We start from the raw sequence: 25457 nt of genomic DNA, 5'->3' as shown, positions 1-25457 counted from the left end.
AAGCAGACAGTCTACTAATACTCTAACAACTAGTTGACATGCAGTTGCAAAGTTACTTACTGTTAGTAGAATGTCTGAAGTGGACTATCAAAATAAAGTGTTACCTTGTATTCTAAATGTATTAAGATAAAATAGTTTTTAATGTTAATATTAGCCTGTTATCAGTTATCAGTGGAAATATTAAAATAATTATTGATATTGATATCACACAGTATTATTATTATTTTTTCTAAATTATTGGTATCACTTAATATTGGATATGTCATTGTGAATGCTTATTTCCCCTATTGTTACATTTCATGTCATTTTGCCATCATCCAACACTCAATTACAGGTAATCTTTAAAGGGGTCATTGGATGCAAAATTCACTTTTTCATGTTGTTTGAACATTAATGTGTGTTGGCAGTGTATGTACAAATCTACCCTATAATGATAAAAATCCATGCAGTGGTTTTTAATTAATCTGTAAAAATAATATACAATTTTTTAAATCGAGCCGTTCTCAGATGCCTGTCGGTGTGCCGTCACACCCGCAGAGGCCGCTCCCACGATAGTTGATTGACATGAGCGTCTTACCTCAGACCAGCTGTCACAGTCCAGTAACTTTCCTTGTTTCTATCCTGAAGCAGGGATGTAAGTTATACAAGAATATCTCCGATTGAGCGATTGAGGTGTTGTGTTGCTGAATGTAATAATGAACATATTTGTCGTCATTTACTCCCGACATCTGAGCCACTGAAGATGCAGTGGATTACGTTTGTTTGTGAAGGGAATGCGCCTCCCGATCTACATAAATGCATCTATGTTCGCGCAAATCATTTGTGATCCAGCTTCACTTACAGCAGAAGTGTGTACAAGCGTTTTTTTTTTTTCATGAATCTCTGCAATCACCTTTCCTAATAATGTGTTAGTTAGGACGTTTAGTGGCTAAATGCGGCTAAAGTAAACAGGCTCGTCACTCCACAGAGAGAAGAGAGGGGCGGGGCGAGCAGAGCTCATTTGCATTTAAAGGAACAACCCCTTAGAATGAGATCATTTTGGCAAGGTAAAAAGGGTGTTGTTTTACAAAACCATTGAGAATTTTTAATCAAAGTATATTAGAGACCCTAAAGAATCATATCAACTTGTGGAAAATGGGCATCCGATGACCCCTTTAAAAACACTAACAGCACCATTAATTGTAATCTTTATTAAGTCATAATAAATTTAACACCTATTTTAAGGTGCTGTTATTTTGGCAAAATTTCACAGGCAAAAAGTCCATTGTCTATTGTCAGTAATATAGATGTATGAAGCACATCTCACACTAAAGTCACTTTCAAACCGGTGCAGCCAATAATGCCTGGTTAACTTGAACTTGCAAAGTCACCAAAAATCTGCAAGAAAATTGCAAAAAAGTAAATGGGATTTAATGTTTTTTTTGTTTGTTTTTACTGTATGGGGTTAATATTGGCTATTTATTGGATATTGTTGGTAACACTGAAATAATTAACGATATCAAACTTCAGCCTTACTTATAAATAAATACATTCTTACCCCAGACACACACAATATATATCGTCCATCAAAAATCCTGAGCATGTGACACATTCACAGCACAGTTTTGGTTAATTCTGAAAATGTGTCAGGATGTTAACTGATGTTTACTTCTTTTCAGGTTCATAATCTAGTTGCAATCGAGCTGGCCTACATAAACACCAAACATCCTGATTTCACAGACGCTGCCCAAGTGTCTGCATCTGTCAACAGCCAGCAGGTACTGAAACCCTCCGTCTCTATCTCTCTCTCTCCAATTCCAAATAGGATTAGTTTTTGTTTTATCGTCTCTTTCACAGGCGGAGTCTGGGGATGGAGGTAAGCGGTGGAAGAATGAGAAGATGCCGTCAGAGGAGAAAGGCCCCGTGCCGGGGTTTGGGAGTCCCACTAAAGCTGTCAACCTGTTGGACACGGTACTATCTCATAACTACAATACCTGCTTGTTCAAAGAATACCGTGAAAGACTAACAGCTTCTGAAAATGCTTCTGTAGGCCGTGCCAGTATCCCGCAAGCTGAGCACTCGAGAGCAGAGGGACTGTGAGGTCATCCAGCGGCTCATTAAGTGCTACTTCCTGATCGTGCGCAAGAGTATCCAGGACAGGTCAGATTCATGGTGCCTGTTTGTGTAGGAGCCAAGTAACTTGATGATCAGGAGTCACTTCACATCTGATCTTTTTTTTCTGCTTTCTGTAGTGTGCCAAAGACGGTCATGCATTTCCTGGTGAATCATGTGAAAGAGCATTTGCAGAGTGAGCTGGTCGGTCAGCTCTACAAACAGCCTCAGCTGCAGGAGCTGCTCATCGAGTCTCAGGAAACTGCTCAGCAGCGCACCGAAGTTGCACAGATGCTAGAGGTACGTCTGTGTGTCTTTTGAAGTACATTTAAACCTCTTAATGGATTGGGGTAAGTTTTGACCTGGAAGAGATAAATAAACATTTATAAAAAATATATTATATATAATAAATACACATTTTTTTATTTGTTTATTTATTTTATTTATTTTTAGATATGTAAGAGTTATTTCAGACATATAACCATATTTTAAAAAGTTACACCTTGGCTATTTTGGCCTGCATATCAACTGAGGCTTTACACCTAATATAATCCTTTTTATTTTTTGTTTTTTTCTATGAGTTTTTGTGAGTTTTTTCTCTCTAAAATAGTTAACCTTTTTCCCTTTACTTCACAGACAGTTAGCACTTAATTTTGTTGATAAAAATGAATATGCATGCCGATTTTAGAAACCATCGCTGTGTGAAAAACTAATTTTATGACTATTAATATGTAGATTTTAAAAAAAAAAATCTGTTTTTGAGCAGTCATGAGTTAAAAGTTCAAAGGAATTTAGTTCAGTCCATTAATTTCAGTTAATAGTGGTAATTCTCAGATGTTCTTATACATTTCATAAAATGATGTTTAAATAAAATTTCTCATACATACACTGCCCTCCAAAAGTTTGGAAACACCCCTGGCAAAGTGTGGTTTTGGACGATATCAGCATAAATCCTTATCTTTTTTTGGTGCAAATACATTAAAGTAACTTGACATTATCATTGTAGACCAGCAATAATCATTTTCATTTTGATTACATAATGATGGTAATATATACATGTCAAAGTCAGACATGCCCCTTTGCCAGCTGTGATGCCTGGTTACTGGTTTAAACTTGGCCCAGGTTTTTAAAAGATTTTTGGGTCAGCACACCTTAATAGCTTCAACAATTGATTGCCAATTAAGTTTAGAATACAATAAATTTAGGCCCAGATTATGCAGAGCTATAATAGCTGCTAATGTTAGATATTTTGATGAATCGAAAATTTACGCTTTTCTATGTATAAACTGTTTATGTGATAAAATATGTTTTCATAGTTTGTGTTGTCCCTTACCATTGCAAAATTATCACACATTAAAAGGATTCATGCCAATATTGTCCAAAACCCCACTTTTCTAGGGCGTTTCCAAACTTTTGGAGGGCAGTGTATTAAATTTTTTTTTCTTATATCACACTTTTGCTATAGTTAATGTATAATTTGTACTTTTAAAGAATTCGCAAATAATTCAAGAGTTATGTCGTATAACCATTTTCAAAAAGTTACACCTTAGCTATTTTCACTTGCATACCAGCTGAGGCTTTACACCTTTTTTTTGTGTTTTTTGTTTGAGTTCTACGAGTTTCTTTCTTTTTTTCCCCTTACTTCACAAACACTTTTAACACTTAATTTTGTTGATTAAAAATGAATATGCATGCCTATTGAGAAACCATTGCTGTGTGAAAAAGAAATTTTTCATCTCGGAGTGAAAATTTATGTGAGTAATATGTATATATTTTGTTTGAAAACACTCTAGATAAATATTGATGTTGTTGTGTTAGACCATTAATATGTAGATTTAAAAAAATTCTGCTTTTGAGCAGTCAGGAGTTAAAAGTGCAAAGAAATTTAGTTCAATCCATTAATTTCAGTTAATAGTGGTAATTTTCAGATGTTTTTATAAATTTCATAAAATTATATGTTCAAATAAAATTTCTTAGAAATATTGTTAACATATGTTTTCTTACATCACACTTTTGCTATGGTTGATGTATAATTTGTAATTTTAAAGAATTTTCAAATAATTTAATAAAAAAAAGCTAGTAATCTAGTAATAAAATGGTAATAACATGGTAACAGTAGAAATGATACATTTTTTGCACATTCGCTCAATAATGATATAAACATATTGCATCTGATTCAATATTACCTTAGTTATGACTCTTTCATAAATTTCACTAGGTCCAAATGGAAAACCATAGGCTTATTTTAAATGTATTACTACTTTGTGTAGTTTTATATATTCAGCAGCAGTGTTTCAGTTCACATGCTGAGAGTCTGCTGTGCTTTAGCCGTCAGGCTGTTTGTACCCTCATAAAAGTTGTCTTTAAATCCGTCCCATCTAAAGCACTGCCACAAAAAGAGGCACTTCTTCCAATCCATTGCACTTGATACCTGGTGTGTGGTGGTTCTGACACGCTATAGCTAGTGTTGCATCATGGTCTACGTCTAGCTGTTTTTGAGCAGAATGATGTGTTCTGTGTGTGCCTTCAACAAACGTTCTGAAACTTTCTTCCATCATAAAAAAATTCGGGCAGAGTTCAATTTTCTGCATTTTTTGCATCCGTAGCAAGCTTTTTGAGAGGTGTTTGACAATTCAGAGCCACCGTGATGTTCTGTCCGTGACAAATTTTGACCGAAAGGCTTCAAACAATAATCATGATTCATCAGTAGGTTTCCCTAAATTTTTTCTTATAACCAACTGAAATTACATCTACACAAAATCAGATTTACACTGGCCTTAGAAATAAGTTTTTTTTTTTTGTTATATATTTATTTATTTTTAAGTACACTACCAGTCAACACTTTTTTCAACAGAAGTCTCTTCTGCTCACCAAGCCTGCATTTATTTTATGCAAAATACGGCAAAAAGCAGTAAAATTCTTAAATATTTTACTATTTAAAATAACTGTTCTCTATTTTATTATATTTAAAAATGTATTGTGATTTTTCATTACTTCAGTCACATGATCCTTCAGAAATCATTCTAATCTTCTGATTTGCTGCTCAAAAACATTTATTATTATTATGTTGAAAACAGAAGTAGAGTAGAATTTTTTTCAGGTTTCTTTGATGAATAGAAAGTTCAGAAGAACAGCATTTATCTGCAATAGAAATCTTTTGTAACATTGTAAGTGTCTTTATCATCATTTATCATTCAGTTTAAAGCATTCTTGCTAAATAAAAGTATTCATTTCGATAATTACGACAAAAAAAGCTTTTGAACGGCATAACATATAATGTTACAAAAGCTTTTTTATTTTCGGTAAAGGCTGATCTCTGGATCTTTCTATTCATCTTTTTTTATGTTATATTTTTTGAGCTTTTTATTTAGAAAAGACAGTGGAGAGATGACAGGAAAGTACTGAATAGAGAAATAAAAATATTTCACAATATTACTGTTTTTGCTGTGTTTTGGATCACATACAGTCATGTGAAAAAGTTCGCACACCCTATTAAATTTCATGGTTTTCTGTATCAGGACATAATAAATTATCTGGTCCTTGGCAGGTCTTAAAATTTGGAAAATAAATCCTTAGATAAACATCATCACATGACATATCACACAGTGTCATTATTTATTTAAGAAAAATACAGCCAAGAGGGAAAGGCCATGTGTGACAAAGTTAGGACGCCCTATGAGTCAACTGCCTGTAGCAGCAATAACTTGAAGCATTCATTTTCGATATGACTTTATCAGTCTCTCACATCTTTCTGGAGGAATTTGGACCACTCTTCTTTTCAACGTTGCGCCAGTTTATTGAGGTTTGTGGGCATTTGCGTATGCACAGCTCTCACCACAGCATTTGAGTCAGGATGAGCTCTGGACTTTGACTGGGCTATTGAAACACCTTAATTCTTTTCTTTTCAGCCATTCTGTTGTAGATTTTCCAGTGTGCTTGGGATCATTGTCCTGTTGCAAGACCCAATTTTGGCTAAACTTTAGATGTCGGACAGATGCCTTCGCATTTGACTCTAGAATACTTTGATATACAGAGGAGTTCATGGCCAACTCAGTGACTGTGAGGTGCCCAGGTCCTGTGGCTACAAAACAAGCCCAAAATGATCAGCCCTTCTCCAGCATGCTTGTCTTTTGGTATGAGGTGTTTGTGCTGATATGCTCTTTAGGTTTTCACCAAACTTGGCGCTGTGCATTATGGCCAAACATCTCCACTTCGGTCTCGTCTGTTCAAAGGACATTATTCTACAAGACTCAGATGCAACTTTGCAGACCTAAACTATGCTGCAATGTTTTTTTTTTAGATAGAAGAGGCTTTCTTCTGCCAAGCCTTCCAAACATGCCATTTTTGTCCCATATTTTTCTAATGGTATTGTCATGAACTTTATCATTTAACATGTTAACTGAGGCTGTAGAGTCTGAGGTGTAGTTCTTGGGTTGTCTGCCAATTCTCTGATCTTGGGGTGAATTTTCTGGGATGTCCACTCCTGGAAGGAGAGGTGTCTGTTTTAAATGCCACTTGTGAATAAACTTCAAATTGTTTGGAAATGGCCGTATTACTCTTCTCAGATGGATGGCAGCAACAATTGCTTCTCTAAGATGATTGCTGATGTCTTACCTCCTTGGCATTGTGTTAACACACACCTGAAGGCGCCAGACCAGCAAACTGCCAAAGCTTATGCTTTTATAGAGGCGCTCAGACTTGCTGATGATCAGTTAATCAAAGGTATTTGATTAGCAGTGCTTGTCTGTTATTTACCCTCTTAATTCAAGTGTTAACAGTAAGGGTCCATTTCCTTTTTGGGTTTATTTTTGTTCAGTAAATAATGATGCAGTGCAATTTGTCTTGTGTTGTTGTTCATCTGAGGTTTTATTTTCGAAATTTTAAGACCAGCCAAGGACCATTTTTTTTTTAATGATGTCCTGATACAGAAAACCATGGAATTCAGCAGGGTGTCCTAACTTTTTCACATGACTGTAAATGCAGGCTTGTTGAACAGAAGAGACATCTTGAACAACGACAACAAAAAAACCCATTAAAAATCTTACTGTTCAAAAACTTTTGATTGGTAGTGTAAATAGTATTAGTACTAAGTGACTCTACAAAAAGTTTTTTTTTTTTTTGTTTGTTTTTTATAATAATGCATTTTTATTTCATTAGTTATTTAATAATTATTAATGATCAGAATTCCTGAGCAACAGTAAAAATAGCACAGAAATAGCAATAGTCATTTCATAATTTTTATTCTATATATAGGATTCAAAACCAACAGCTTTTTTTTTTTATGCATTGTGTAACTAATGCTACTCTTTCTGTCTTCTCCTTTAGGCACTCAAGAAAGCCAGTAACATTATCTCAGAGATCCGGGAGACTCATCTTTGGTAGCCAAACGTTCTCATGAACATTCTGTCCAGGAAAGTGTTTACATGTTTGTGCGTACTGTATGTGTGAGTGTGCGACGTAACTCAAATACGCCATCTGAAGAAATTCAATGCCTCTGCCAGCATGAACATTCAACAAAATGTGTACAGTTTTCCAAATACCACTTATTTCTACTGTATATGCACTGATTCCATAACTGTGTGTTTGACAGAGGTCAAAAGTGTGAGTGTGTGTGTGTTTGTATTCAGTAGCTCAGCTATAGTGAACATATCAAATCCGTGTCGTAATCTACAACATCATAAATGTTTCGGAATGGTTTTTCGACCGTACGAATACTCATTTAACATTATAAGAATTAAGTAATGGCTCAGACGCTACTAAGTGCATCCCAAGCTCTCATACGCTCACATAAGGAATCACACAACAATAAACATTTTTTTATTTTTTCATCATTTACTCACATATCATTCCACATTTTTATATACTATCGAATATAGGAGATGAAAAATGTTCACGCTGCCTTTTTCCCATTCAGTTAAAAGCTTTCAAGCTCTGAAATGGACTAAAAAGCATTATAAATGCACCATAAATCATCTTAAACGTAGTCCATGCAACTCTTTCATTAGTTTTATGTCAGGAACAGACTGAAACTCAATGAATATAGATGTGGAATGACATGACAATGAGTAATTGACACATTTGAGTGAACGATTCCATTAATACGCTGTAAATATCCTGTAATAAATGTGGTGTCTGGGTTTACAGTAAATTTAAGAAACGAACCGCCCCCTTTATTAAATTCGGTCAAATTTGTGCATGTTGGCATAGCTGTATGCTACGTATAAGCTTAAGTTATCACAGCCAATATGGGCTAAAAACAAAAGCAGTGATAACATATTTAATAATGTGAATGAGAAAGACAAATGAAACTTAATTCTGATGTTACGTTTAGAATAATTAATGATGTAACGTGTGACTGATGTCTAGACATGGTGCAAATAAATGGTAGTGCAGTGTGAAGAGCCACAGAACAAAGAGCCATTGTGTTTGGTTGTGCTCTGAAACACTTCAAACCACGCTTGGATGTGCCGGAGACTTGACTGCCATGTAATATTTATGCTTGTATGAATATTTATTGTGAGAGTGAGTACGCCTGTGTCAAAGAAGGTCAAATGAGAAAGAACAAAGATATGAAAACATTGGCTGTTTGAAGCGTTGAACACCAAGAACGAGCACTTAGTTTAGTGTCAAATACAAATGTGCAAAATTAAAACCCAGCACAAAAGTGGCCAGTGGAGCTGTAGAGAATTTGGTAGTTGTTGTATTGCCTGCTAAAACCAATATTTATGTGTGTGGGTGTTTATATTGGAAACAATGTTGCAGATTTTTAAATGTATTTCTTATGATGGGACACATTATGCTTCTCTACCAACCAATCAATCATAAAAACAGACATGCCAGAAAAACAGAGAGAAGCTGTTGAAGGAGAACTAATAAAATTAGCATAAACATATTTATATGCATTGTCAAATACCTGATAAGTAACAAGCATGCATTTCTTGTTGACCTCAAACTTTATACTGCTAAATTGTGTCCTGCCTCATTTTTTTTGAATATTCCAGTGAATATGTGTGACGCAGAGCGCATGTAGAAGTGTTTTTAATTTCAAGAGGTTTGAGCAGTTTAGTGATTAGGCTGCTTGAGTGAAGTAGGATCTGTAGAAATGCTTCAGAGGCTGATGGATTTTAATGAGCCCTGTTGCAGTCTCAGCACTAATTACATGATGTATGTTTCCTGAAGCTGAAATCTGCACCGCAATCTGATCCTAAATAGTCTATAGCATTTTGGTAAATCTCCTGACAATAACTTATTCAGGTCATATTTCACACTAAAATGAAAAGAAAATAGGAAATTAGGCCTATTTCTAAGAACATTTAGATTTTGCAATGTAATGGTGTGTTCACACTAAACACAAATTTAATTATTTGCGCAAGTAGATTACTATTAGAGGCAAATTCACACTGGGCGACGCGAATGACACAAAATTTGTGGCACGTTTGCCGTGAACGTGCGATTTTTGCCTCAAGGATATATAGAATATTCTTCAGGTTTATGCAAAACAGAAATACGACAAATGGAATAGCAGATCTCTGTCATATGGCCAAAAATAAATAAAAAAAAAAAAAAAAAAGCTTTTTTGCATGGCTATGTTTGACACGTGAAAACTGTAACAATGTATCTTACAAGGTAACACAATGTAACCTTGCTCTCACTTGAAATGTATCCCCACATTAAGTCCTTGAACTTGAGGGTATTGGACCTGGAAAGTCCTTGAAAGGTCCCTAAATTTTAAGTTAACCAAGCTGTGGGAACCCTGAAAATCAGTTGTAGTGGTAGTTGTATTTTATTAGCATGGCTACAGAGATGTTGCTGTCAATAAAAATAATAATAACAATAATAATGTCAGTGTATATACAGCAGTAAAATGTAACACACACATTAATGCAGTTTAATGCAAGAAAAAATGGTAAATCTCATTACCATAATTCAAGAAATAAAATCTTATTCTCATTACAATAATGCAGAAAAAAATGACACCCTCATTACTGTCATCCAGGGAAAAAAATCTAATTGTCATTACCATAATAACAGAAAAAAATTCTCACTACCATAATGCAGAGGAAGAGCGTGGGGGGGTCTTACTCTTGTTACTACAATACAAGAAAAAATGAATTTACATTCATGTAAGAAAAATCATATTCTCGTTACCTTAATGCAAGTAAAGAAATCTAATTTTCAATACTATAATTCAGGAAAAAAAATCTCATTCTCACTACTGTAATGCAGAACGATACCTAATTCTCATTACTTGTAATGCATGAAAAAAATCAAATTCTCATTACAGTAATGCAGTAGAAAATCTCAATCTCACTACCGTAATGCAGGACAAAATGTAATTCTCATTACTATAATGCATAAAAAAAAAATCTAATTTTCAAAAAAAAAAACTGCTTCTTATTACCGTAATGCGGGACAAAAACTAAATCTCATTATTGTAATGCATGAAAAAAAAAAAAACTAATTCTTATTACCATAATGCAGGAGAAAATCTCATTCTCACTACCATAATGCAGGACAAAATGTAATTCTCATTACTATAATGCATTTTAAAAAAAATCAAATTCTCAAAAAAAAAAAAAACTGCTTCTCATTACCGTAATGTGGGACAAAAACTAAATCTCATTACTGCAATGCATGAAAAAATATTAATTCTCATCGCCGTAATGCACGATAAACAAATCTCATTCTCATTAGCATAATTCAGGGGAAAAATCTCATTCTCATCACCGTAATACAGAAAAATCTAATTCACATTGCTGTAGTGCAGGGAAGAAATTTAATTCTTACTACTGTAATGCAGGAAAAAAAATCTCATTCTCATTACCGTAATGCAGGGTAAAAAAAAATCATTCTCATTGCTATAATGCAGGGGGGAAATCACCTTAAATTTAAGCCACCCTACCCCGCCCTGAAAATGTTTTACAATTAAAATTTCACATTACAGTAATGGCAGTTTGGTGGGAAAGAAGCTTAATTGTCAGGCTTAATTTTCTTTTGGTGGTGAAATATGACCAGGATAGGCTATAAAACACTGTCAATCTCTGTCCTGTCCACAGTGACATCTCCACTACCTGTGTGTTTCTTTCATAGTCTACAAGTGTGCTAAAAGTGTATTTTAACTTTATAACTCATTTAGCCTTCCTGTTGAGCATGTGTCCGTATTTGTGTGTGTGTGTGTGTGTGAAAGAGAGTAATTGTACGTGTGGGAGTTCGCTGTGAATCATTTTAAATAACTTGCCATTTCTTGACAAATGCCTTTAAGCGCCTGCCTGCCATTTTACTTTTGTGATACATGTTGATGTACCGTTCACTGTTCAGAACATCATTAAAATTAAATGAAAAGCTCTCCTCTTTCGCCTTATTGAAAGCAGCAATAGAACAGATTTTTCAGTATTGTGCAGATCTCACATTATTCCTGTTATAGTCACACTGGATAACTGCACTTATCTGTGCTGAAATGAAAAAAGTAACAAGTAATTTGTTTCTACAAAGTCACAAATTTTATCAGCTTGCTGATTTTCTTTCAGCTGAGTGCCTACAGGCAATAAATCCAAATGCAGAAAGGAAAATTGTGTAGTAAAAACTAGACTTACCCTTTTAGTGAAGCAGGAAAACAGTAACATCTTTTTTAGCCCGCATGTTCTGTTTGGGGTGTGAGAGACCCAGAGACGCTTTCACTTCTTATATATGAACATATGAATCTGTTTCACTCCAAAATAACATTACAAAAGTTAAATGGCTTGTGAATGGCAATGCCATCAGGTTGAATAACATTAAAATCCTGGATAAAAAAATCCAGGATGAATTAAAAAAAAAAAAAAAAGAAAACTTAACGGGTTAAACTAGTTGGGATGAACAACATACACTATTACACTATTACTACAGAGACCCCATAAACTTTTTACAAAAAATTGTTTTTGCCACTAAAAAAAAAAGGGGGGAGACTATTTACCTCACAATTCTGATTTATTTTCTCAAAATTGTGAGATATAAACTCACAATTGCAAGTTATAGAACAAGTAATGTTATATAAAGTCAGAATTCCATTTTATTAAGTCAAATTTGCAATTGCATAATATAAAGACCCAGCTGTGTTTTAAAATTGCAATTGGAAGTCAGAATTGTATATTATAGTTGTAAATTTGGATTTATAAAGTCAGAATTACATGATATAAAGTTGCAGTTGTCAGTTGTAAAATCAGAATTGTGTAATATTGTTGCAAATTGTGAGTTAGAATTGTGAGATATCGCAATTGTGAGTTTTAAGTCACTTATAAAGTCAAAACTGCATGATATACTGTAAAGTCACAATTTTGAGTTATAAAATCAGAATTGCATTATATAAGTTGCAATTTGCTAGTTATAAAGCCCGAATTAAATTATATAAAGTCACAATTGGGAATTATAGTCACAATTTTGAGTTAAAGTCATAATTGCGCGATATAAAGTCAGAATTGTGAAATAAAGTCATAATTGCATTATATAAAGTCAATTTAGTAATATAAATACATATATATATATATAAAGTCAGAATTGCGTGATATAAAGTCAAAATTTAGTGATATAGTAATATTTGAGTGATATAAAGTCAGAATTGCATTTTATAAAGTTAGAATTGAGTGATATAAAGCCAGAATTCCATTATATAGTCAGTTGAGTAATACAAATTCAGAATTATATGATATAAAGTCAGAATTGTGTTATATAAAGTCAGAATTCAGTGATATATAGTCAGGATTGAGTGATATAAACTCAGTATTAAGTGATATAAAGTCAGAATTGCATGACAAAGTCATAATTGTGATATAAAGTCAGAATTGTGATATGAAGTCAAAATTGAGTGATACAAAGTCATAACTGAGTAATATAAAGTCAGAATTGAGTGATATAAAGTCAGAATTGTGATATGAAGTCAAAATCGAGTGATAAAAAGTCATAATTGAGTGAAATAAATTCAGAATTGCATGAATTAAAGTCAGAATTTAGTGATAAAGTCAGAATTACGTGATATAAAGTCCAATTTTTATACCAAAATTCTGGTATAAAATCAGAATTGTCACAAAGTCAGAATTACATGATACAAATTTGCAAATATTAGTTATAAAGCCAGAATTGTGTACTGTAGTCGCAAACTGTGAGTTATAAAGTCAGATTTGTGTTATATAAAGTTGCAACTGTGAGATAACTGTGCAAAACTGTGATGTAACGTTGCAATTGCCAGTTATAAAGTCAGAATTGCGTTATATAAATCACATTTCTAAGAAAAGTAATTTTTCTTCAGAATTGGACTTTAGAAAAATAGACATTTTTTTTTACAATTACTTTTTTTCCCCCTTGTAATATTGTTGATAAATAGATTGTAGAATTTAAGAAGGTGCAGGTCTAATAAAAAAAAAAAAAAATGAATGAAGGGGAGGGTAGTGGATGACCTGGATCACTAAAGACCCGAGCCAGACGTTCAAGGATTTACATGGGTGGCAGCACTGCTTGCCTTTCAGAGGAAACATATCATTAAACTGAACATGCAAATGAGATGATATTCATTCAGCACTTGAGTATCCATATCAGGTTAACCTGGAGAAGTTTTCTTATAAAACTCATCTACGGGTGTCAATCCATGTAAATGTAATGCACCGACACGTCTGGAAAGACAGCAGCAATTAATCACATCTGAATTACACACTATCACTTTCCAGAGGCGGTTACGCAAAAGTAATTGCAACAAAGCAAATATGTGGAGAAGCTGTCGTGAATTATGATAAGCTGACTTAGAGAGGGTGCTGTTTTTTTCTCATAACATACGTATGTGACTGATCTGGGGCAGCCGCTGATGTTTTATCCTGCTAAAACATGCAACATTTCAGATGCATTTCTTATTTATACTGTCTAAATCTAAAGATTGATTTATTTTGATGCAGCAAACATGAGTTACAGAATTGTGCTCCATTAAAAAGTACTGTCATTATTTGGAGACTGCAACGAATGTAAAACATTTTTCAAGGTCACTTTTATGGAAACAAGATTTGGCTCATTCAGATTCTCAGATCTTTTTACCCACCTGTATACGCTTTTGGAATAATACATTCAGTGACAGAAAGGAAAAAGAAAATTGGATTCTTTGACAAAAATGTATTCCAAAACTTAAGTTTCTTTTTAAATTATTCATAATTGTTAACCAATACATTAGAAACTTGAATGCAGGTTGAATGCATATCTTTTTTTTATTTTCAAGAAAAATGTTATGTATTTGAATTCTTTAATGAACTCTAAAAGTCTTACAAAAATGTCTTACAAATATCTTACAACAGCTCGTAAAGCTCTTTTAAATAAAATTAATTTCTGTTTCTGATGTGTGTTAATTTTCAGATTTTCCCCGTTTTTCTTATACTACATTTTATTCTGTGTGGAGAGACAAAATAAGCATTTAACGTATACAAATGCATTTTTAATTTCTATGGCATAATGGCATTTTATTTATGTATTTATTTATTTATTTGCAAAATATATTAAATATCATATGGGTGTTTTGTTCCATTAAAGCTTTTTCCCCTTATTTTATTATCCATTTCAGAAAAAGGAAATGCATCACAATACCCCAGCTTAAACTTCCATTTCATGCTAAATTTAAAGGTATGGCAGAAAAAAATAGGCTGTTTAATTCTACAATCCAGAGAGACATGCAAAACTAAATTTCAAAGTTTTGCTACAAAACACCTTGACTAACATTATAAGAGGACCTGTGAGGAGGAAAGATAATGTGCTGTACAAGTGCAGGTCCATTAAAACCAGCCTAACACCTGCATTATCCCTCAGTAAACATAAAGCGATTTTAATTTATATTGGAGTGCATAATTTGTTTCTCTCATTTACCTTGCTGTAGCTTAACAGCATAGTCAAGGTCATGGGTTCAATTCCCAGGAAACAAACAGACTCATGAAATGAACTGTAAATTATTCTCCATACAAGCGTCTGGCAAATTAGCTTAATAAATGAGACAATCCTGGTATTGCACTACAGACGCAAACGAAAACACTTCACAATACAAATGACTTTGAGAATGAGGGTAGTCCATGAGTCCAGAAAGCCTGCAGGCTGAAACAGAGCTAATGAATGCAGTAATAGCTTAGTTTGCCTCAGGACACTGGAGTTACTTCTTACAAAGAAAGGCAGAGGCTGCAGTCGGATGGACTTCACGCAGAGACCTGTCAACTTCCCGCGAGGCAAAGAAAGGTAAAAGCCCAGCGCTGGTTATCATGCTGAAGAACGGCCATTTGATATGCCAGCATAAAAGGTCATCTTCTCCTCGATGTGTGCTGGAGTATTTAGTGGCTAAAATTAGATTAGAAATCAAAGAGAAAGCAGAGCTCGTTCTGTGGCGCTTTTCTCCCTCAGAGGGAGACGCGCCGTATCACGGATCTTTCCCTAAGGAATTGTGCAAACATCCAAACACAACAAAAATCGCTCTGTCAGCACTGTCAAGGCCGTGGGCATGCAGGCTATTTTTTGCCCATCATCAGAAAACTGGTGACTTATTGCAGTCTCAACACAAAAACGGGAATGTGTGCTCAGAGAAATACTTAAGGCTCATGCAGCATCTGTGCTGTTGACAGCTATTTAGATTTGTCTGTTGGATAAATCAAAAATCCGTATTTTTAAAAAATATATATACTTTAAAATTTGAAGTACACAAAAAGTGTACATTAAGCACACTAGAAAACTTATGTCACACTTGTGACAGTTCTGTTCGTGCTCATGTAATATTAATTAAATTTCAATCTGCAGTGTTGTTTATTAAATACAGCATTTATATAGAATATGCAGAGCAGACTGTCAGAAGAGAACGTGAGGAGAGTGGCTGTAAATATAAGAAGATAACAGCTCGCACAAATGTTGATTTTCACACAAGAATAATGTAATTATGGATGATTATTATCTTGGCTGCTTGTTTATGATATTGGATAAACTGAGAGAAGTTTGTTCCACACAAAGCCAATCAGCCCTAATAGTGGAGCCAACATGTTTCTGTGAGATCCAGACTGAATCAAATCACATGAATAACAGAGCCAAAAACATAAAGCTATTATTGTTTTGACATGCACTGTAAAAAAAAATCCGTAAAAATACAGTAGGATGTACCCTAATAATTAAAGGACATTTTCCGTTTTTGGTTTTTACAGGTGTTTTTCCGTATTTTTGAATTACGCTTTGCATTGTGGGAAGAAGAACGTTGGTGGCTTACATAGGCGCGAAAACAGTGAAGAGAAGATGCGGAGAGTTTCTCGGTCAAAGTTTCATTTTAATGTCGGCTTTCGAATTTGGGAAACATGTTTTTCATATACTCTTCGTGGTAAACGACTTAAATGTCACATAAGTTGTTTACGTAAGGTTAACTTAGTTGCTGTCTGGCTTGTTTGGCAAATGAGCGTCGGAGCCGTCGCATTCAACATTTCTCTGCTTATCGTCAGACATCTTCCTCGTGGAGTTTTCTGCCAAATGAGGTAAGTTTTGACCTTTTATTGTCTGTTTTACACACACACGGAAGATAAAATGCAAAACACAAACTAATTCGGTAACGTTACTAGCAAGCTGTCTGTGAAGCGACTGTGTAAACAGGCGTCCGACGCGCGGCAGCCGCGCCAGAATAATAATGCCGCTTCAGGTTAGCGGTCCGGTAACGTCAGCTCCTCGAGTTATCTGTCGCACTGTAATGGACAAATGCACACGACATTATGTCAAAATGACCGTTGTGTTTCTTTCGTTTTCTTTTTTAATGACAGGACGTGATTGCTGCTGCACTGTGAATCTCAAGCACACCTGCATTCTTATAATGGGTTTGTATTCTGTTTTATTAACAGTTTTATTTATCATTAGTGTTAAGTATCAGAAAGAAAATAGTTGAGTAATTTATTTTGTTGACTTTCACAACAATGTGAAGTTGTTTGCTGTCTGATGCGTCGGAAGCCACGTCACAGACAAACGTGCTAACGTTACCAAATTGATTGGATTGATTACTTGTGCATGTTATCATCCTTGTGTGTATAAGGTGTGTTCAAACTGCTTGTCATTATGTATATGGTAATTTTGTAATGTCTTTTGTGTTTAAGGTGATGGGCAGTTCAAGATTGCTGTCGTTCAAGAAGTTAATGACCACTGTTGTGGTTGTGAGCTACAAATACCCAGAAGAGGCGGACAAACACTTACATTGGAATTCATACAGAAGTAAGTAACACGTATGTTATGAAATGTGTATCTGTTTATTTAATTGAAAATAATGAAGTATATTGTAAGACAAAGGTGATCTGACAAGCTTGTATGACAGATGTAAATGGAGACTATTGGAAATGTATGTTAAGCAATTTATAAACAAATATTTTAATTGGCAAGTATTAGGGTTAGCAGTTAATTTAATGAACTTAAAATACTGTATGATTGATTTTCCATCTCCAACCTGCGTGTTACTCTGTAGTTCAGTTTCATTCATTTCATTGTTATCATTATCCATTTCTTTTAGAGTTTTCCTGTGAAGAAATCCTAAATGAGGGTTGAGATGAAGGCAACCAGGTGGGTTTGTATTCTGTTTCATTTAACATTAGTGTACAATATTGAAAAGAAATTGAGTCTTTGAGTCATTTATTCTGTTGACTTTTACAACAATGTGAAGTTGTTTGCTGAACACGCCTTCAAAGGTGTTCAAAGATACTTGTCCTTATGTATATGGTCATTTTGTAATGTCTTTTTTGTTTAAGGTGATGGGCAGTTCAAGATTGCTGTCGTTTGAGAAGTTAATGAACACATCTTCTTTCCTGTTGCGGTTGTGAGCTACAAAATACCCAGAGGAGGCGGCACTTACTCTGGAGTTCATACAGAAGTAAGCAACACGTATGTTATAAAAAGTGTATGAAGCATTTGGTCATGTTGCTGTTTATTTAGTTGAAAATAATGAAGTATATTTCAGGACATAGTTGATTTGACAAGCTCATATGACCGATGCAAATGGGGACTATTGGAAATGTAAGTTAAGCAATGTGTAAACAATTGGAAAGTATTATGGATTGCAGTTGATTTAATGAACTTAAAATACTGTATGACTACTTTTCAACTCCAACCTGCATATTACTCTGTAGTTCAGTTTAATTAATTTCATTTTTTTGTCATATCCATTTCTTTCAGAATTTTCCTGTGAAGAAATCCTGAACGTGGTTTGAGATGAAGGCAACCAAGTGGCTATGCATTCCTCCAAGACTCTTGCATGAACAATTTTGAAAATCCATGTAATATTTGAGTTTTTAAATTGCAAAAAATGGCACTTGCATTAAACATGCAGTTAAATGGGAAATAATACATCCCCTATAATGAATTGCATCACTTCAATGATATTTCTGTTACAGTGAACTTAAATTCTGTTGTCAAGCCACTGGAGTCACATACTTTATATCTTTCTGGACCTTGAAAATGGTAGTTGCATAGACAATCAATAGAGGGACAGAAAGTATCCAGATTTAACTAAAAATACTCTTAATTTGTGTTCTAAAAATGAATGAAAGTCTTATGGGTTTGGAACGGTATGAGGCTGAGTAATTGACTGAATTAACATTTTTGTGTGAACTATCCCTCTAAACAATATTGTTTTCTGTTATAAGAAAAAAAAGTTTTGAATCTTGACTGTTCTACAGTTTGAGGTTTAAATTTTGTTTTTAGTACAACACCTGTATTGTACAGATGCTCATGTTTTCTTTTTTTTTTTTTTTTTTTTTTTTAAATTCTGTCTGTTACTGTTTAAAGCTAAACTGTCTTTTACAATACAGGCATTTTGCCTGAGTTGACACATTGTTAAATGAATTGAGTATTTGATATTGTTTAGTGCTAACCCACTTAAGGCAAACAAAAGCCATTGAATGCACTTTTAAGAATGTTTACATGAAGTAAAAATAAACCATGTTCAATTTGTTATTGTGCTGGATTTATTTGCTTTATATATAAATACACCATTAAAACAGAAAAAGTCCTGTTTTTTTTTCTTTACGGGTGGCAGACTGTAAATTAACAGACTGTAAATTTACGGTACAAAGTCCAGGTAATGAGCTGCCAGTACTTTTTCCGTTTTTTACGGAATTTTTTTTTACAGTGTGCTTGGTGTGATGGACGGATAGACAGATGAATGGATGGATGATGGATGGACAAATGGACAGATGATGGTTAAATGGATGGATGATGGACAGATGAATGGATGGATGGCTTAATGGATAATGGATGGATGGATGGACGGACAGATAGACGGATGATTGGATGGATGGATGGCTTGATGGCTTGACAGATGGATGAAAGGTTGGATGAATGGACAGACATACAGATGATGATGGATGGATAGACAGATGGATGAATGGCTTGATGGATGGATGGATGGATGGATAGATGAATGGACATACAGGCGAGTGATGGATGATGGATGGATGGATGGATGGATAGATGAATGGACAGACAGATGGGTGATGGATGGATGGATGGACAGATGGATGAATGGTTGGTTGGATGAATGGACAGACATACAGATGATGATGGGTGGATGGACAGATGGATGAATGGCTTGATAGGTGATGGATGGATAGATGAATAAATGGACAGACATGATGATGGATGGATGGACAGACGGGTGATGGATGGATGGATGGATGGACAGACATACAGACAGACAGATAATAGAGGGATGGATGGATGAATGGTTGATGTTTGGTTGATGGATGGATGGATGGATGGACAGACGGGTGATGGATGGATGGATGGATGGACAGACAGATGGATGGATGATGGGTGAATAGATGGACGAATGGACAGACAAATGGATGATAGATGGACATATGGACGGATGGACGGTTGGCTTAATGGATAATGGATGGGTGGACAAACGGATGGATGGATGGATGGGTGAATGGATAGATGATGGATGGATGGATGGATGGATGGATGGATAGTTAGATGGATTGATGGATGGACAGATGGACAAAAATGGATGATGGATGGATGGACGAATGGACCAATGGATGCATAAAAATACAGAGATAGGCAAACAGACATAAAGACATATAGACAAATAGATGAATGGACAGACAGATGATGATGATGATGGATTGATGGATGGATGGATGGAAAGACAGCTGGGTGATAGATTCATAGATTGATGGACAGACAGACGGATGATAGAGGGATGGATGGATAATTGGTTGATGTTTGGTTGATGGATGGATGATGGATGGATGGACGGACAGACAGATGGATGGATGGACAAACAGATGTGGACAGATGGACAGAAGTACAGATGATGGATGGACAGATGCACGGAAGCATGGATGGATGAACAGTGGATGAATATATGGATGGATGGATGGATGGATGGATAGACAGACTGACGGATGGATGGATGGATGGATGGATGGATGGATGGAAAAAAATTATGATAGATGGATGGACGGATAGACCAATGGATGATAGATAGACAGATGCATAAAGAGAGAGAGAGAGAGAGGCAAACAGACATAAAGACATATAGACAAATAGATAGATAGACAGATAGATAGATGGCTATACAGACAGACAGACAGATAGATAGATAGATAGATAGATAGATAGATAGACAGTGTTTTGTAAAAGTGTATTTGAGCAGGCATTTGTTTGGTGTTTGTCACAGTAAATCCTGACAGTTTCTGACCTCATTTCTGATAGAATGGGAATATGAGAGTAGCAGTTATTTCAGTTCTGCAGGCTCTTCTGGGATTTGAGAAGCGCCCATTATGACAACTGACATCAGTAATATGCCAGTAAATGTCAATCCTATATTTGCCTTCCGTTTATTTACAGAAAAGAAATGTTTGATGCTGCAGGATGAAACAATGAAGATCCACAGTAATTGGGCTGATAAAACCCTGCATGACAACAACAAACCTCATTACTGATCTTTAAACCTCTGCCTCATGTTCACTAAACACGACATTAAATACTGATAAGATCAGAAATCAGCTTATATTACTGTATATTGTGGGATGACATTTGCAACGAATTGAATTCAGAATAGTTCTCTCAAATATAAACTGATTTATAGCGTAAAACATGAAAAAAGACCCGCAATAGTGTGTTAGAAATGGGGACATGGCAAAAAAAATGACACAAATCTTTACTTTAAAATACAATAAGTTATTATATTCAACACACACACATATATATATATATATATATATACTAGAAGTACAATTATTTTGATTTTTCTGATATTTCTACCATTTTCATATTAGATAGCAATGTATACATGTACTTTATTAAATATATATTATTATTCTATACAAAGATCTTGGTTTTATTCACAGAAGCAGAAATAAGCTTGCACTGTATGTTTCTTGCCCATTGATTTTGTGTCCTAAGCTCTGCTGATGCTCTTGTTCTTGCTATTCACTAGCGGTGTTTACTACGGCAAGCATTACTATTACCATTGCTCATACTTAAGGCAAGGGAATTGAACAAACCTCTCAATGCATAACTCATCCTGCACTGGTTATGAATAATACCTCAGACTGCTTGCTCAAGAGAGGTGGTATTTCGTTTCTAAATGAGTTTTGCCTGTTGCACAATAAAACAACATAGAAGCCCACAGACATGAATAAAAGGAGGCACTCATACACACAAGAATATCAGAGAAACCTGGAATCACCTAGCAATGTTATTGCTAACTTAAAATGATTTAATTTTTCATTCATTGAAATAAAGCTGAAAAAACCGAAATGTTAAGTGAAAAATGTTCTATTTAAACACCTTAGTAAGTTCTTCATGATTGACTAGGGCTTATTTGCTCACTGGGTGTTTATAAGTCTTAAATACTTGTATTGCCTAAGAAAATCCTGGTTAGGAGGGTCTGAGTGCTTTACCAATGTGTGTCAGAAAGAACACCAGAGCAGGAAATCCTTTTATCAACATTATTTTTACTATTCTATCTTTAGCTCTCATTAACCAATCTAAGGCCACATCCTCTAAAGAGATAGTTTACCCAAAAATGATTGTGTAACGCAGACCTGCATGACTGTGCTGTCTCTGCAATGTGGTTCTTGAAGGTCAGCTGGTCATCAAAGATTACTCCCAAGATTTTTGACTGAACTTGATAGGGTATTTGCTGACGAACCAAGCTGGATGGTGAAATTATGCTGTAAAGTCGGAGTGGCAGGGAAGATAAGAAGCTCAGTCTTTAACCAGGTTGAGCTTCAAGTGATGTTCTTTCATCCATGCCGAGATATCCACAAGGAAGCCTGAGATCTGTGCAGCTACCGTTAGGTCATCTGGTTGAAATGAAAGATAGAGCTGTGTGTCATCAGCACAGCAGTGGTAGGCGAAACCATGTGTCTGTATGACAGTTCCCAGTGCTATAGTGTATATGGAGAAGAGGAGGGGTCCAAGAACTGATCCCTGAGGAACACCCATAACCACTTGATGTTCTTTCAATAACTCCCCTTCCCAGGCAACCCCGAAAGACCTATACCTGTGAGATAAGATTCAAACTGGTGAAGTCGAATTCCTGTGATACCCAGTGATGAGAGGATAGACAGGAGGATCTGATGATTCACAGTATCAAAGACTGCAGATAAATCCAGCAGAATGAGAACTGACGACTTTGATTCAGCTTTTGCAATCCGCATGGCTTCGGTGACCGACAGAATTCCACAGACTCACAGAAAAAGAGAGACGTGCGGTAGAAAAGGTGCAGGTAGGATCCAGGTTAGCAATATTGTGTCACTATTGATGTTAGAGCTGTCAGGCTTCTGCCCAGACAACTTTGTCAGTGTTGTCTTTGTTTCACATTTCTCTGTTTGTGTTGTGTTTCAGCACGTGGCTTTGACTAGGGCTGGACACACCTTGATCGATGCAAACGCTCACCGAGTTTGGGGGTCAGGGGAACGTAGTGCATCAGGTTGGGGGTCAGGGGAATGTAGTGCATCAGGTTTCACATGTGCCCAATTCCACCATGATGTACGGGAGCATCTCCTGAAGGAAGAGGATGGACATACTTGTCCATGGCACTGGAGTACTAGCACCGAATTTGGCATGGCCCCTGCATTTCTGAAAAAAAGAGGTGGCAGGAAAGGAAAGAAAAACAAAAAAAGTCACTAGCTGGGTTAGTGTTAAGTTTCCACCCAAAGTTAACTTATGCACAAAATTGGAATATTGCATTAAACAAAATCATCACTTCCTGATAAAATGGCACTAATCACTAAGAAAAGTATAGGAGAAGCCAGTGAATATACTAATTTTCATATATAATAAATTACTCACACCTCAGAGAGAGCAGAACTGTTTCTGTTTGGGAACACAGTCTTGTAAGACAGTTCTGGGAGGCAATTATACCGAAATACTTTGACGACAGACTTTGCTCAGGCATTTCAGAATGGCCATAACAATATTTCAGAAGTTGTGCAATGAGATTGTTCGCTGGTTAGTCATGTCCTGTCCCATAGCGCAAAGTCACATGACTTTTTTGCTGCCTGTGGAGGAATTTATTCGGCAAATGCGTATCTACTATTATTAGCGTTAACCCTTTTTCAGGACGCATGTCATATATTTCTTGTTTCCCTTGGTCACAGCCCTTTGTTTACTCCTTGTCTAGTGCTTATTTCACTAAGGACCAGTCTTATTAACAGCTTACACCAGTGCAAACCGTCTTTTGGCATTAAAATTGTACTGTCAGGTTTTACTAAAAATGTGCAGTAATGAATTAGCACTGAAAAGGCATGGACACAGTTATTTTTGCGCTTGACCTTATTGAATATGCATTTGCAGGAGTTTCCATTTCAGGCACAAACATTTATGGGAGGAGAGTATTCAAATGAATCATGCAACGTGTTTAACTAACATTTTTTACATGCAATTACTGGCATTTGCGCCATTATATAACGCCCTAAAAAAGCACGTCTTAAACTATTTTGCATTTGAAATGGCTGCAATTATTGTTGCTAGGAGAAAGCCCTTCAGAGAACAGAGAGCTCTGTGGTAGAAGGGAGAGGATTATTTCAACATGTATTAATTTATTTGGAATGCCAGAACACATTATCCGTACATACTGTTTGCCAAGCTATGTTATTTTCAATTTGCTTGAGGAAATAAAAGAGTCACGCAGTACCAGGTCTATCACAACTTCTAGCAAACCTTCATTTTTTGGCCTCCAGTTTTCAACAAACTGTGGCTTCTTTATTTCTATATGCTTTATTTGTGACTACGCTAATTTGGGCTGCGCTTGGTATATTGCGTTGGTCGATATGTAAATGAGATGTTGCGTCTGTGTTCTTTAATTTGCCAATTCACGAGTTCACACTTGCATATAATATACTGAGAGGGAGAGGGCTCCGAGCTCGGTAATCATTCCCCAGCCTGGGGCACTGCCCAGGGAGAAGGGTCCGAGGTAGGCATTTTAGCCCACACCCAAAGCGCCCCCCCCCCTCCCCGGGGAAGGAATGGGCTGAAGGTGAGGAGTTGGGGTGGTGGAGGTGTGCTGCGAGATGAGAAAAATGACAGTAAGACTGCTTTGGTTATTTGTAGGGATTCTCTCGTGCTCTCATTCTCTCATGAATTGGCCGTGATAATTATCTGTGCATGCTCCTCCCGAAATTTGTTAATAAAACATCACTTGTTGGTAAATCACCTGCAGAAATTTCCCCTCCCATCGGTGCTGTTTTAGAATTGCGCTCTTGTGCTAATTTGCCCTGTTTAGTAAAACTGGCCCTTTATGTGTTCTCCTGGACCTCATGTACTTTATTCCGTATTTATTGGCCCTGCACCAAATCACACCCTAAACCCTTGTGGTCGTCCTCTGAACGCATACTTTCTTGATGTAATGCTGCTTCGACTGTCAGGTAGAAGTCTGCTGTAAAGCTTGCCTCAGTGCAGGTTTGGCAGAAGTGCACATCAAGGGAGCATGGAGGCTGCAAAGGGGGCGCTCACAGACATCTTTCTGAAAGCTAAAACCATGAATGGAACACCCTATAGTCTTGTTTACTTAACGAATATGTGTATGTGGTGACAATTGTAAATGCACAAGCCCACAAGTGCACATGAAGCGAAGCTATTTGAGACAAGGCCATTGCCGGTTTGTTGTTTTGAACCACATGCAGCTAGTTTAACTCTAATTTAGTCTTAGTATTTTCTTGCATCTCCATGTCAGTGTATTTTCCTTGTTTCTTCTGATTTTAATAGCTTTCCATAACTTCTCTAGCAATTTCTAGTGGCTTTGCAATTCTGTCTTTTATTTTGTTTGCATTTTCTAGTCCAGGGGAGCGAAAGTCAGTCCTGGAGGACTGGTGTCCTTCAGAGTTTAGCTCCAGCCCCAATTAGACACACCT

At 35.8% G+C, this 25457-nt stretch overlaps 1 protein-coding gene and 1 long non-coding RNA gene across 2 annotated transcripts in view; both read left to right on the top strand.

The window, feature by feature from the left end:
• The window catches only part of si:dkey-32e23.4 (dynamin-1-like protein), a 42546-nt gene extending 31621 nt beyond the window's left edge, over positions 1–10925 (top strand). The window contains 5 exon segments of the mRNA XM_051117406.1: positions 1659–1844; positions 1846–1950; positions 2030–2139; positions 2232–2391; positions 7417–10925. Coding sequence (XP_050973363.1) covers positions 1659–1844; positions 1846–1950; positions 2030–2139; positions 2232–2391; positions 7417–7473 — 618 coding nt within the window. The 3' untranslated portion in view covers positions 7474–10925.
• Positions 10926–17602: 6677 nt separating this feature from the next.
• On the top strand, positions 17603–18379 carry LOC127169796 (uncharacterized). The gene is made up of 3 exons (XR_007828272.1): positions 17603–17652; positions 17838–17959; positions 18262–18379. It is a non-coding gene; the product is annotated as an uncharacterized LOC127169796 (long non-coding RNA).
• Positions 18380–25457: the final 7078 nt, after the last annotated feature.

The sequence above is a fragment of the Labeo rohita genome, chromosome 8 (genome assembly GCF_022985175.1).
Source record: "Labeo rohita strain BAU-BD-2019 chromosome 8, IGBB_LRoh.1.0, whole genome shotgun sequence".
NCBI lineage: Eukaryota > Metazoa > Chordata > Actinopteri > Cypriniformes > Cyprinidae > Labeo > Labeo rohita.
Note: the sequence above shows the minus strand (reverse complement) of the source record. Positions and strands in the feature narration are given on the sequence as shown.